The 14735-nt window shown below is 45.1% G+C and overlaps 1 protein-coding gene across 3 annotated transcripts in view; it reads left to right on the top strand.

Moving 5' to 3' along the window:
• RABGAP1 (RAB GTPase activating protein 1) overlaps positions 1–14309 on the top strand; it is a 162921-nt gene extending 148612 nt beyond the window's left edge. For all 3 annotated transcript variants that reach the window (XM_043916904.1, XM_043916906.1, XM_043916905.1), the window contains 5 exons: positions 7727–7831; positions 8621–8704; positions 9358–9429; positions 11019–11216; positions 12520–14309. In XM_043916904.1, the coding sequence (XP_043772839.1) occupies positions 7727–7831; positions 8621–8704; positions 9358–9429; positions 11019–11216; positions 12520–12642 (582 nt within the window). In that variant the 3' untranslated portion in view covers positions 12643–14309. The remainder of the gene's footprint in view (positions 1–7726; positions 7832–8620; positions 8705–9357; positions 9430–11018; positions 11217–12519) is intronic.
• Positions 14310–14735: the final 426 nt, after the last annotated feature.

The following is a 14735-nucleotide window of genomic DNA, read 5'->3' as shown; positions in this document are numbered from 1 at the left end:
TACCACACTGTTTTAATTACTGCAACGTTACCAATCTTCAGATCAGGTCATGTGAATCCTCCAACTTTGTGTTTTGGTTTTTTTTTTAAATAGTTTGGCTGTTGTAAGTAAGTTGCATTTATATATACATAATAGAATCAGTTTCTCAACTTATAAAAATAAAAGCCTTCTGGGATTTTGAATGGGGTTGTGTTGAATCTATAAATCAGCTTGGGGAGTACTAACATCTAACAATCCTTGAACCTTCCAGTCCATGATTATGGTACAGATTTCATTAATTTAGATCTTTTTTTGTTTCTGTTTACAAGATGTGCACATAGTTTGATCTGTTATTACGGGCATCGTTTTCTTCATTGAATTTTCCTATTGCTAGTCTCTACAAATACAGTTGATTACTTTGTATCCTGTGACCTTGCTAAATTCACTTATTCTAGTAGCATTCTTGCTTCTCTTAGATTTTCCACATACATAATCACATCACCTCTGAATAAAGACAGGTTTACTTCCTTTTTCCCCTTGCCTTCCTGCACTGACGAGGACCTTGGAACAGTGTTGGATGTGAGCGTGGGCCTTGTTCCAGATGTAGCTCCAGGTTTTCTGTAGATCAGCTGAGGAAGTTCTCCTTTCTTCCTATTTGCTGAAAGTTGTTATCATGAGTGGGTGTTGAATTTGGTTAAATTCTCTTCCTGCATCCGTTGAGGTGATTATTTGCTGTTTTTCACTGTACATAAACTCTGCATTCCTGTGAAACTTGGGGTTTTCTTTTTTTTAAGATTTTTATTTGTATTAAAGATTTTTGTGTTCCAGAGGAATATTTGTCTATAGAGTTTCATTAATGTTTAAATATGGGTTTGATATCAGGGAAATGCTGGCCTTCTAAAGTGAACTGGGAAGTGTTCCCTTCTTTTTTTTTAAGGATTTTATGTGGGATTGTTCATTGAATCTTTAATATCCTAGTGAGGGCACATGAGCCTGGAGTTTTCTTAACCGGAAATTATTTAATTATAATTTCAGTATGTTTTCAGACACAGAGCTATTCAGATTTTCTAAATCTTCAGGTCTAGATCCTTGTAATTTGTGCCTTTCAAGTGATTTATCCATTTCATCTTAGTTGTCAAATGTATTGGCATAAAAAATCATTGATATTCCCTCATTCTTTTGATGTTTATAGGATCTGTTGAAGCCTTCTCTCTTTTATTCCTGATATGGGTAATTTGTGTCTTTTGTCTTTTTTCCTTATCTAACTAGAAGTATATCAGTTGTGTTGATCTCTTTAAAACCCAGCTTTTGGTTTTGTTGACTTTTTTTCTTTTTGTCTTATTGATTCCTGCTTTTTATTATCTCCTTCTCCTTTTCTTTTGGTTTAACCTGCTCTTTTTGTAGCTTCTTAAAGAGGAAACTTAGTCATTGATTTGGACCTTTAGTCTTTTTAAAAATAAGTATACAAAGTTAGAAGTCTCCCTGAAGCACTATTTCAGCTATATCTCACATTCTGATGTGTTGTGTTTTTCTTTTCATTCAATTCTTGTGATTTCTTTGATCTCTGAGTTAATTAATAGTGTGTTGTTTAATTTCTTAACTATTAGGGATTTATCCCAGAAATTTTTCTGTTTGTTGATTTCTGATTTAATTCATTTGTCATCAGGGTACATACTTTTCCTGATTTTAATACTTTTAAAGCATACTTTTGCCAACGAATGTTCAAACTACTGTATAATTGTGCTCATTTCACATGCTAGCAAGGTTATGCTCAAAATCCTTCAAGCTAGGCTCAGCAATACATGAACCAAGAACTTCGAGATGTACAGACTGGGTTTAGAAAAGGCAGAGGAACCAGAGATCAAATTGCTAACATTTGTTGGATCATGGAGAGAGCAAGGGAATTCCAGAAAAAAACAGCTACTTTTACTTCATTGACTATGCTAAAGCCTTTGACTCTGCTATACCAGGGTCTGCGGGTCTGTGGGTCACAACAAACTGGGAAATTCTTAGAAATGGGAGTGAGTACCAGACCACCTTACCTGTCTCATGACAAACCTATATGCAGGTCGAGAAGTAACAGTTAGAACTGGACATGAAACAACTGACTGGTTCAAAAGGAATACAACAAGGCTGTATATTGTCTCCCTGTTTATTTAAATTATATGCAGAGTACATCAGGTGAAATGCCAGGCTGGATGAATCACAAGCTGGAATCAAAATTGCCAGGAGAAATATCAACAACCTCAGATATGTAGATGGTACCACTCTAATGGCAGAAAGTGAAGAGGAACTAAAGAGCTTCTTGAGGGTGAAAAAGGACAGTGGAAAAGCTGGCTTGAAACTCAACAGTCAAAAAACTAAGATCATGGCATCCGGTTCCATCACTTCATAGCAAATATAAGGGGAAAAAGTGGAAGCAGTGGCACATTTTATTTTCTTGGGCTCCAAAATCCCTGCAGACAGTGACTACAGCCAAGAAATTAGAAACTGCTTGCTCCTTGGAAGGAAGTGAAAGTGTTAGCCATTCAGTCATGTCCAACTCTTTGCAGTCCCGTGGACTGTAGCCCACCAGGCTCCTCTGGGCAAGGATACTGGAGTGGGTACCCGTATCCCTGGGGGAAAAGCCATGACAAATCTAGACAGTGTATTAAAAAGCAGAGACATCACTTTGCCAACAAAGGTCCTTATAGTCACAGCTGTGGTTTTTCCAGTAGTCATGCGCGAATGTGAGAGTTGGACCATAAAGAAGGTTGAGTGCTGAAGAATTCTTGCTTTCAAATTGTGGTGCCAGAGAAAAGACTCTTGAGAGTTCCTTGACAGCAAGGAGATCAAACCAGACAATCCTAAAGGAAATCAACTCTGAATATTCATTAGAAGGACTGTTGCTGAAGCTCTATTACTTTGGCCACCTGATGCAAAGAACCGACTCATTGGAAAAGACCCCGATGCTGGGAAAGATTTAGGGCACGAGAAGGGGTGACAGAGGATAAGATGGTCGGATAGCATTACCAACTCAATGAACATGAATTTGAGCTGACTCTGGGAGATAGCAGAGTACGTAGGAGCCTGGCATGCTGCAGTCCTTAAGGTCACAAAAAGTCAGACAGGACTTAATGAGTGAACAACGACAAGAAAAGCATATTTATGCTTATTTTAGGACTTTCCATGATCCGTTTGGGTGAATGTACCACATGTTCTTGGAAAGTACGTATATCCTGTTGTTGTAGGTGGAGTGTTGTATAAACATCACTTTGATCAAGTTGATTCACTGTTGATAAATCTTCCGTAGACTTGCCGCTTTTCTCTTTATTCTGTCACTTACTGAGAGAACAGTGAGGAAATGTGTAACTCTGTGCCCTAATCTATTTCTCCTTTCAGTTATGTCAGTTTTTGTTTCTTGTAATTTGACTTTATGACTACATTTCAAGTTTCAAGGAGGGACTCTTGGTGTTATGTAATGTCCCTGTTTGTCATTGATTTGTTCTGAAATCTACTTTGTCTGATATTAATATAGCCATTCTAGTCTTCATAGTATTGCATGGTACATCCTTTTCCATTCTTTTTTTTTTTAATATATCTATGTCTTTATATTTAAAATGGGATTTTCCCGGAGAAGGAAATGGCAACCCATTCCAGTATTCTTGCCTGGAGAATCCCATGGACAGAGGAGCCTGGCAGGCTACAGTCCATGGGGTTGCAAGAGTCAGACATGACTTAGCGACTAAACCACCGGAGAAAGACTACCCTCAATTTGGCAGCAAGTGACAACTGTCCTTAAGATTTCTTTTTTTTTCCCCGATAGAAAAAGAAAACACTTGGAAAATGAAAGTAATAAATTTTCTATTCAAATGTTAAAATAAAATAAAATGGGATTTTGTCACCAGCATATAGTTGGATCTTGCTTTTTCAAATTCAGTCTGACAATCTCCTTTTAATTGGAATGTTTAGACCAGTTACATTTAATGTAAGTATTTATATGGTAGATTTAAGTCTACCACCCTGCTGTTTGTTCTCCATTTGTTGTATTTGCTTTTTCTTTCTTTTTTCCCCCTTTTCTGCCTTCTTTGGTTTAATTGGGTATTCTCATGATTTCGTGTTCTCTCTTCTGCCGCCCTCTCAGTGGTTCTGGAGCTCTCTCACCTCCAGAGCTCTCGCCCACAACTTTCAGTTGCCACAGCCTCTCTCAGCCCCTGGCTCTGTCTCCGTAACCCTTTGTTTTTAAGGCATGCTCTGTGTGGAACCCCTCACCCTGCTCCTTGGTCCAGAATATGCCCTGAGGCAGAAACCCAGAGTGGCAGTAGAACCTTGCTTGTTTCCTTTCTCCCAGGAGCCACAGTTCTGCGTTGGTTTTCAGGGTCAGTAGACGGTAGCTTTGTATATTTTGTCCAGTGTTTTGTTTACAGGGGGAGGGTGAGTCTGGTCCTGGTTAGTCGTCCATGACCAGAAGTGGCGGATTTGTGTTTATCCCACATGTTCTCTCCTCACGCGCTTGTGTAAGCAGTGACAGTGCAGCGAGTGTGGCGCGCTCGGAGGACTGCCGTCCGCCCCCCAGGGGCCTGTGTGCACTTTCCCCTTGAGGGGGCGCAGCACAGCACGCCAGCTCCTGAAACATGGCCTCCAGCTCTGCCCCACCGCTGTGCGAGCTTGGGGGAATCACTTGCCCTTCTAACGTTTTTCTAAATTTGGGAGTCAGGGTGGGGAAGGAAGACTCTTGGGTTAGAAGACCCCCTTCATGAGCCAGCTGTCCCATACTTGTTAGAATCAGTCTTAACCTCCCATGGGAGTGATGATGAGTAACTGAGAGAATGTATATATGTGCTACAGGTTACTGCTCAGAGGCTTTACCCAGGTCCGAGAGGGAGAGGTGACAGGATGTTCTCTTGATTCAATGAAAACAAAGTCTTTAACAGGACTTCATTCTCCATATTATTTCCTCTGTTGTTTGAGTCTCATTTCCCTCTCGGTTGCTGCTTGGGTTTGAGCTGGAGGAGAAGATAAGCCACTCCCTAGCAAGGACAGGCTTAATCCAGGACCCCATTTAATCACAGGTATGTGCAATTTGCCAGTAACTAATGGCTTAGAAATAGAGGAAGACAATAGAATGGTAAAGACTAGAGATCACTTCAAGAAAATTAGAGATACCAAGGGAACATTTCATGCAAAGATGGGCACAAAAAAGGACAGAAATGGTATAGACCTAAGAGAAGCAGAAGATATTAAGAAGAAGTGGCAAGAATACACAGAAGAACTATACAAAAGAGATCTTCATGACCCAGATAATCACGATGGTGTGATCACTCACCTAGAGCCAGACATTCTGGAATGCGAAGTCAAGTGGGCCTTAGGTAGCATCACTATGAGCAAAACTACTGGAGGTGATGGAATTCCAGTTGAACTATTTCAAATCCTTAAAGATGATGCTGTGAAAGTGCTGTACTGAATATGCCAGCAAATTTGGAAAACTCAGCAGTGGCCACAGGACTGGAAAAGGTCAGTTTTCATTCCAGTCCCTAAGAAAGGCAATGCCAAAGAATGCTCAAGCTACCGCACAATTGCACTCATCTCACATGGTGGCAAAGTAATGCTCAAAATTCTTCAAGTGAGGCTCCAACAGTACGTGAACCGAGAACCTTCAAATGTTCAAGCTAGACTTGTAAAAGGCAGAGGAACCAGAGATCAAATTGCCAACATCTGCTGGATCATCAAAAAAGAAAGAGAGTTCCAGAAAAACATCTATTTCTGCTTTATTGACTGCATCAAAGTCCTTGACTGTGTGGGTCACAACAAACTGGAAAATTCATCAAGAGATGGGAATACCAGACCACCTTGTTGCCTCCTGAGAAATCTGTATGCAGGTCAAGAAGCAACAGTTGGAACTGAACATGAAACAACAGACCAGTTCCAAAGAGGGAAAGGAGTACGTCAAGGCTGTGTATTGTCACCTTGCTTATTTAACTTATATGCAGAGTACATCATGCAAAATGGCAAGCTGGATGAAGCACAAGTTGGAATCAAGATTGCCAGGAGAAATATCAGTAACCTCAGATATGCAGATGATACCACCCATATGGTAGAAAGTGAAGAGGAACTGAAGAGCCTCTTGATGAAAGTGAAAGAGGACAGTGAGAAAGCTGGCTTAAAACTCAACATTCAAAAAACAAAAGATCATGGCATCCAGTCCCATCACTTCATGGTAAATTGATGGGGAAACAAGGGAAACAGTGACAGACTTTTATTTTCTTGGGCTCCAAAATCACTGCAGATGGTGACTGCAGCCATGAAATTAAAAGATGCTTACTCATGGAAGAAAAACTATGACCAACCTAGACAGCATATTAAAAAGCAGAGACATTACTTTGCCAACAAAGGTCCATCTAGTCAAAGCTATGGTTTTTCCAGTAGTCATGTATGGATGTGAGAGTTGGACTATAAAGAAAGCTGAGTGCCAAAGAATTGATGCTTTTGAGCTGTGGTGTTGGAGAAGACTCTTGAGAGTCCCTTGGACTGCAAGGAGGTCAAGCCAGTCAATCCTAAAGGAAATCAGTCCTGAATATCCATTGGAAGGACTGATGCTGAAGCTGAAACTCCAGTACTTTGGCCACCTGATGCGAAGAGCTGACTCATTGGTAAAGACCCTGATGCTGGGAAAGATTGAAAGCAGGAGGAGAAGGGGACAACAGAGGATGAGATGGTTGGATGGCATCACCAACTTGATGGACATGAGTTTGAGTGAGCTCCAGGAGTTGGTGATGGACAGGAAGCCTGGTATGCTGCAGTCCATGGAGTCACAAAGAGTCAGACACAACTAGGCAACTGAACTGAATGGCTTTTTGACTTGCATGGTGTGCCATTCTCGATTCTCCACTTAAGGCCTCAGCCCACAGCCCCCTGGGACCTATGCCTCCCAAAGAATACGTGTCTGAGGAAGTGATGTGGTAGCAGAAGCAGGGACTCTTACACACTTAACTCTGTGACCTCAGACATAACTGTTGAAATTCAGGGAACCACCATCCATTGTCAAAGGAAGCTGCATGTGAGGAGCTTGCAAAGACGCGCTATATCTAGCTTCTGCCTCATTTCTTTGCCTGCCTTCTCACATGCTGCAGTCTCTCATTCTTCAGTTACCATTGGACACTCAAGGGTAATGGACTCTGTGGGGCAGGTACAGGTGTATCATTTTCACTTGGACCCATAGAAAAAACTAGGGTGGAAGATGGCCATTTCAGATAAGAAAAGGAGAGTGCCAGGAAGGAGGTGCCTGCCTTTGTCAGATGAGAACGATAGCAAAATGCAGAACGTGTTTGATGAAGCAGAGACAATACTGAGAGTTCAGAGAAGAAAACCAGAATTCTGAGTCTTCATAATAATGGTGACTGTCTTTTATTGAGTGTCTGCTACATGTTAGCAGAACTGTGCAGAATCCTTTCCACGCCTTTCCTCAGATGAAGATTCTGAAGCTCCGGCAGGTTCTCTGTGACTCCTCCTAGTGGCACACAGTCACGGAGTGATGGGAGTCGAGGCCAGGCTGTCTGATGCAAAAGGCCAGCTCCTAGCCACTGCCCTGCGCAGCGTTGGGCGGGAGACGGCCTGGCACTTACGCACAAGTGTCCTCTCGGTGTGACCTTGAGCGTATCACAGCCCCTCTCTGGATCAGTTTCCTCATCATCCTAAAGTTGGCCTATGCTGCGTAATTCAGACCCTTTTCAGTTCTCACTTCTGTAACAGCATCTCTCAAACGTTTCAGGCTGAGGAAAAGGCAGATGCACTGAACAAGGAGCTGCTTATGACCAAACAGAAGTTGATTGATGCAGAGGAAGAGAAAAGAAGGCTGGAAGAAGAGTCTGCTCAGGTACGGGGAGCTTCGCCTCTCCCACACTCCTCTGTGTCTTGCAGATGCTTGAGAGCTGGGATTTCACTGCTGGCTTCCTATTGGCCTTGGAGAACTCTGTGGACAACTGGCTTGAGTTTCTCTCCAAAGGCCTTTTTTATTTACTGGATAAAGCAACATAGTGGTTCTTAATAATTAAAATGTAGGAGGAGACAGGCAGAGCCCACCCTTTCACTGGGGCAGACGTTCCTGTGTGTCAGCATCTGAGTGTGACCAGAAAAGTTCACATTTCTTCGGAAGGAAAGCAGACGTTTCATGGTGTGTGGCTCCTGCCCTACTTGCCCTGTCCACAGCTTCCTCCCCACAGAGCCAGCTCTGGGAGGCTTGTCCTCAGCACAGCCCCTGAAGAGCTTCGGGTCTGCGCCCTGGGCAGGCTGCTTCTGTTTCACTGTCCGCCCGCTTCTCATCTCAGTCAGGCGGCCCGAGGTGAGAGGTGACGGGCAGGTCCCACGTAACCCCCGAGGCGCTGAAGGAGCGCCGTCAGCTTTTCCTAGACGTTTGCTCTGCTCAGGGTCCCAGTGTGGGCTGCACCGACAGCAGGGACTTCAGCCAGAGCCCCACCTGAAGCAGGGTTTGATGTTGTCGGATGTTCTGGCTTCTCTCCCAGCATCAGGAGTAGGGTTCGTACTGCTGAGAGAGAGGGGAGCAGACGGAGCACCCCCCTGGGACTGTGGGGTCCGCGCAGCGTGACACAGCTCCCGTCTGTCCCCCTCAGCCGTCAGTCACCTGTGCTTTTCTTACTGTGTGCAGTTAAAAGAGATGTGCCGGCGGGAGCTCGACAAGGCCGAATCCGAGATTAAAAAAAACAGCTCCATCATTGGCGACTACAAGCAGGTGGGTCTGCCCCAGAAGTGGGCCACGTGCTCGGGGTGCTGTGCTTGCTGCGTGAGGGGTTTCCTCTGCTCACCCCCACGTGTCCCCACTCGGCCTCTGGCCCTGCAGAGTCCCTGTGCTTCTGATGAGTTCCGTGCTGACTCCCAGCTGTAAAATAGGGGGACTCTCCCGGAGAACTGTTGTGAGGAGTCCAGAGATTATGTTTGTGGAGCCCCTGCCATAGGTCCCTCACACAAGCAGGCACGTAATCCCTGGAGGCCACCCTGGTTCTTGGGAGCACCTCAGACTCCGGCTGCTCACGTGTGGTCCTGTGATGTGGAACCATCTGTCCCCAGCTGGTCCATTCTGACAACATAACTGAGTTGGCCTTGTGCGTTCTGTCCTGGGATCTCTTGCTGGCTCCAGAGTCTGGTGTGTCTGTAACGTTGACCATCGAGTGTGGCGCTGACAGCTTCTCGCGGGTCCTGGGCCGATGGATGTGAAGGTGATAGGGCCAGAGGACCCTCTGCCCGCCTGTCATCTGCCCTCCTCCCACTCAGTACTGTCTTATTCATGGTCCAGCCTCCACTGTAGAATTCACCGCGAGCCCAGACTCTGCAGATTACGACACTGCTGAAGAGACTGTCATTTGAATACTGTCTTTGTTTCCTTAGATTTGTTCTCAGTTGAGTGAAAGATTGGAGAAGCAGCAGACTGCTAATAAAGTGGAGATTGAGAAAATTCGGGTAAGTCTTCATTTAGCAAAGAGATTTTATCCCCCCTAGTTCATTTAATGGCTATATTCAGCACAAAACGTTTTGAGAGGGGGCTATTCTGCTTGGATTTCAAAAGTGAGAGAAGCTGATGTGTGCCTGACAAGGCAGCTGTCGGGACCTGGCTCAGCAACTGACAGCTCGTGTTCTGCCTCTTTGCATTGGGTGGGGGACGCAGGTCAGACCAGGAGAGTTCTGACTTTAGACCTCAAGGTACAAGTGTCCCTTTTCTTCATAAATTTGTACATCCTCCTCCTCTGGATACCTTGACTTGTAAAAAGACGAAATGCAGGAGCCCCGAGACTTGAGGTGCTGTCTGTGACTCCTGCAGTGCCTCGCTGAGGCGGAAGGGTCCTGCGAGCAGCAGGTTTCACTTGAGGGTGCGGGCCGCAGAGGCCAGGCCACTCCCCATGGTTTTCTGTACCGTGGGGACCACTCCCCACATTTTTCTGTAGCGTGGGGACATCTGCCTCCTACTATAATGGACCCTGATACAGTGAGAACGGGAGTTTTTAATTGTTGCCAGTTTCAGAGTTTTTTTACCTTGATGTTTTCTTTCTTTATTGTTAGACTACTTGTCAACTTTTACTAAGATGACTAATTCACTGAAAGATACTTTACTTACATATTTACAACTGGGTGGACAGAAATGTGGGAGAGTTCATGGTCATGTCTGCAAGAAACGACATTTTACCTGGAACAAGATGATAGTTGGCCTCTATCATAAGCAATGTTTAACCAGCAGTACCTATTTTTTTAAGCAAAATTCATTTTCTGATTTTAAAACTAATAGTGTTCATTGAAGAAAATGGAAAATCCGAATAAAGGAGGGGGGCGGAAAGCCTTATAATCTTACTACCCACAGACTACATCACCATTAACATTCTTTCAATGTTTGTATTTCCTCTAACATACAAATTTTCTTTCAGTCTAAGATAAACACATTTTTTTCAAATATACATCTGAAGGTGGGACACATTTTATAACCAATAGTTTTTGTGGTTTCACTGGCAGAATATTTTCTTAGAGGAAAATGAAATGATGTTTCTTACAGTCATTGCTATCTTATTTTCATGAAATGTGGTATGTATTTGTAACTATGCTTTAAAGACATTTTCATGTCCTAGTTCACCCAGCTCCATAACATTTTTACCAAATTATGAAAAATTCCTCAAAAACTTTTTCAAGGGTGCATGCTTCCTTGTATAAATACAGCACATCCTATGTAATTTCTCCCAGGAGCTGGACAGTTTATCTCCCCACCCCTTTTTTGTCTCTCTAATTCTGCAGTGAAATTCCTTGTACATAAATCTTTATCTAGTCGCTCCTTTTTCATTTTTTTAGCTAAGGTTCCTAGACTTAAAATGACTGGATCAAGACATAAGAATATTTGTGTTGCTTTTGCTGTGTAACGCCAGGTGATTTTTCCAGTAGGTCATCTAACAATTTACAAAAAGAACATAGTTTTTCAGAAGCTGTAGTGCTCAGCCAGACTCCCCAGAAAGGAGATGCTCAGACCTTCACGTCGTCTTTGTCTCTTCACATCTGACCTTCAATTTCAGCAAAAAGTAGATGACTGTGAACGCTGCCGGGAGTTTTTCAACAAAGAAGGGCGCGTAAAGGGCACGGGCTCCGCTAAGGAAGATGTGGATGAGGATACAGATGAGGAGAAGGAAACACTCAAGAACCAGCTAAGAGAGATGGAGCTGGAACTGGCACAGACCAAGCTGCAGCTGGTGGAAGCAGAGTGTAAGATCCAGGTAACAGTCGCAGCCTCCGATTCCCAGGCAGCCCTTTGCCCCTGATGCGGGGTGGCCCAGACCTGCATGAGGGTATGATTTTCTGGGGCTAGAAACCCCAGAAATGATATTGATGGTTTGGGGGTTTTTTCCCTTTTAAACTTTGACCATAATCCTCCTGGGAAGAAGCCTGTTACTTGTTATTTACTAGAGGACATTTAATTAGTATTTAGCCTGTCCTAAGAATTGGGCTTTCTCATAATGAGAATTATCCATCAAACTTGGAATCCTTCTGGTGGAGGAGAGAACACATGATTTGAAATTGCAGCTGCACTACCGAACTCTTTGACGTTGGGTTAGTAACCTCCTCATACTTCAGGTTCCTCATCTGCCAGTGGAGGTGATGAGGGTCACTCTGATCGTTTGCTTTGAAGACTAAAAAAGATAATGCACAGAAGGGGCTCAGCACGGTGTCTGAGGGCTTCGCAATACCAGCTTTTATGTCCCAGCTCCTGTCACTTAACCAGCTTTGTGCTTTAGGACTTATTACCTCCTTTATCTGAGCCTCCTTTCCTGAAGAAACTGGGACTTATTTTGGTCATCTTTACACTCCACGACTAGTTCCGTCAGCACCGTGCTGAGCGCAGAGTAGGTGCTGAGCACCGAGCGTGGAGGAAACCAAGTTTAGGGCCGAAGCTGAAGATCTGGTCTTCCTGTCGCATCCACCACCTGGACACCTGCTTGCCCAGGCCCTGTTTCAGGTGCTGGCGCTGCAGAGCTAAGATGTGGCTTGGGTGACTGTCCGGGATAATTAGGAAGGACCTCACCAAGGGCAAGGTCTGTGATCAGAGAGTGAAGAGAGGTTGCAGCTGGTGAAGGGGAGGAACACTGAGCCAGCCGAGGGCATGGCATGTCCAGCAGCACAGAGGGAGCACAGTGGGCCTGCCCAGATAGTGAAGCATCTCACATGTCTTGCTAGCAGGTCTAGACGTCTAAGGTGCTTGCTGGAAATCAATGATGCATTCTTAGCTAGAGCGTTCGGCCTGACTACTGGTGTGCAGTGGGTCGATAGATGGAGGGTGAGATGCTCAGATGGGAGGCTGTTTCAATAAAAAGATGAGGTCTTAACTAGGAAAGGTCCCAAAGCTTTAGGCCCTCCAGATCTTTCTGTGCCAGTTTTGAGAACTGGGGGGGTTGGGGGGTGGTGCGGATTCCATAGGTGTCTCAGGAGACAGACTACACTCGCTGCCTTGGCTCAGCTCTGGGGAGGCAGTGCCATTTGCACAGGAGACCAGCATCCTCACGTCCACTGTTGCTCTTCCAGGACTTGGAGCACCATTTAGGCCTTGCCCTCAACGAGGTCCAGGCAGCCAAGAAGACGTGGTTTAACCGAACACTGAGCTCCATAAAGACGGCAACCGGGGTTCAAGGGAAAGAGACTTGCTGAGAGCAGCTGCTGCCTCCAGACCCTTCAGAAAACATGACACCTTTTGTTGCCTTCTTTGGCCAGATGTGTGATTCTGTGACATGTCCCAGGACAGAATGTCCCTAAGTCAGATCCATAGAAGCCTGTCGGGAGGGAGGTCACTGTGGACCAGAGCCCGTGAGGCCCTCCTCACTGCTGATACTAACAGGCCCGCTGACTCGCCTGCCGCTCTGGACTCTCTGAACGTCATTCCTCTGTGTGACCTCCGGCCTCTTCCCATTAGGTCAGCTTGTTCCCAGCCCAGCGTCCAAGGTGACGTTATCAGAGTTTGGGGATCTTCAGGCTGTTGGTTTTTTTCTAAACCTTTTTTTTTTTTTTTTTAATACACACACACATACAAATATATATATATATATATAAATATATATATATATACAGGGGGACGTAGGGCAGGGGATCAGTAACGCAAGTGTCTGCTCCAGCGCTGCAGAGGGTCCTCCGGGTAGACATGGAGAAGCACTTTGTTTAAATAGGAGGGTTTCATGGTTGTAGTTGAAGCCACCTAGTTTTGTTAAACTCTACAATGCACAGGTTTTTGGTTTGGCATTATTCATGTTTCTGATCAATTCTATGCAACTCTCATAGTTTCTGTTGTTTTTATTGTTAGCTGCCAAATGACTCCACAGTGCTGGGGTGGGTGACTCGATCGGCTGTGAGGCTGGATTAATCATAACGTGGACAAATCTTATTTTGCTTAATGTGTCTGTGTGTGTGTGTGTGTCTGTGTGTGTGTGTGTCTGTGTGTGTGTATAAATATCTTTTTCCCAATGCACCCAACTGACAGTGTTTAAATCCCAGACCAGGACTGATCTGCACAAGTTAATTATGTGGTTATTTGGGCACTTACTTCACTCAAGGTTTGTCGGGCTCTGCACTCCACCCTGCTGTCGCGAGAGCTGTGAAGAGCACCTTCACTTCAAGGTTCCTAGTGTTTTTGCACAACAGGTTGTACAAGTGAGAAAGACTCTGAGCTCTGTATGTGTGTGTGTGTGTGTGTGAGAGAGAGAGAGTGTGTGTGAATGTAAGGCTGTGCAGACACACATGCCAAGAGGCCCACGTCCGACTGGCCTGTGTCCCTGCCTGCCTGGGCCCTCCCTGGGGTGAGGCCAGCGCAAGCCTTGCTCCTCAGAAGGGCTGCAAGTTCTCACTTCAAAACTGTAGAACAGGGGTTTTAGCACCTTTTTTTAAAAAATAACTTTAGACTTTTAATTTATATAGTGATAACGCTGACAGGCTGTCTCGCGGATGATTCTGCCGTCTTCTCTGCGCGCAGTGTGGAGGTAGCTGGTTACAAGAGGCACTGGTTTGTATATAAAGACACTTGGGTTGTTTTCTCTCTTTTCCTGTTGGCTATATTAACACTTGCTGAGGTCATCGGTGATAAGGGAGGTAATGAGCGGCAACCCCTGATCCCCCAAACCGCCCCCCACAGCTCTCTGTGTCGTTCTTGTTCAGTTACCGAAACCGCTATAAGCCCATCTAAAACTAGGTGTGTGGACGTTGTGCTAGGGTAGTTTCACTGTGTCAACTTTATGAACTGAAATATAAACCAGTAAAATTGTATTACTGTTTCTTTTGTTGGTTTTATTTTAACAGCATATTCATTAAATATTTTGGTACAAACAGCATCGCTTTGTAAAAACCAGTTTTATCGTTACGTGCTCTTGCCCACTTCGCCCCCCGCCCGCCACACTGTGGGCTGACGGGTGTGTGTGAGCAGCGGGCAGCGCCTCCCCGTTCGTCCATTCACTTACTGAGCAGCCGTGCGCGCCAGGCCCGTGGGGGGTGGTGGGGTGGGGGGAGAAGACGCAGGCTTTGTCCCCCGGGTGCTCTGCCGGCACCTTCCTCATGAGCACTGTCCATCCTGGAGAAACACAGTGCTGTGGTGACAGGTGAGACGTGACCAGCTTTAGGGAAGTCTCACCGGAGGTGAGGGAGTGGGAAGGCCTGAAAGACGAAAGCATCGACAGGCCCAGATGGAAGAGCACTGCAGGCCCCGGATGTGAACATGCAGGGCAAGCAGCCGAGGGGCAGACGTGGTCAGCACCCAGCCT

This window comes from Cervus elaphus, chromosome 11, assembly GCF_910594005.1.
Source record: "Cervus elaphus chromosome 11, mCerEla1.1, whole genome shotgun sequence".
Lineage (NCBI taxonomy): Eukaryota > Metazoa > Chordata > Mammalia > Artiodactyla > Cervidae > Cervus > Cervus elaphus.
The sequence above is the reverse complement of the archived record's forward strand: the minus strand, read 5'-3'. Positions and strand labels throughout refer to the sequence as shown.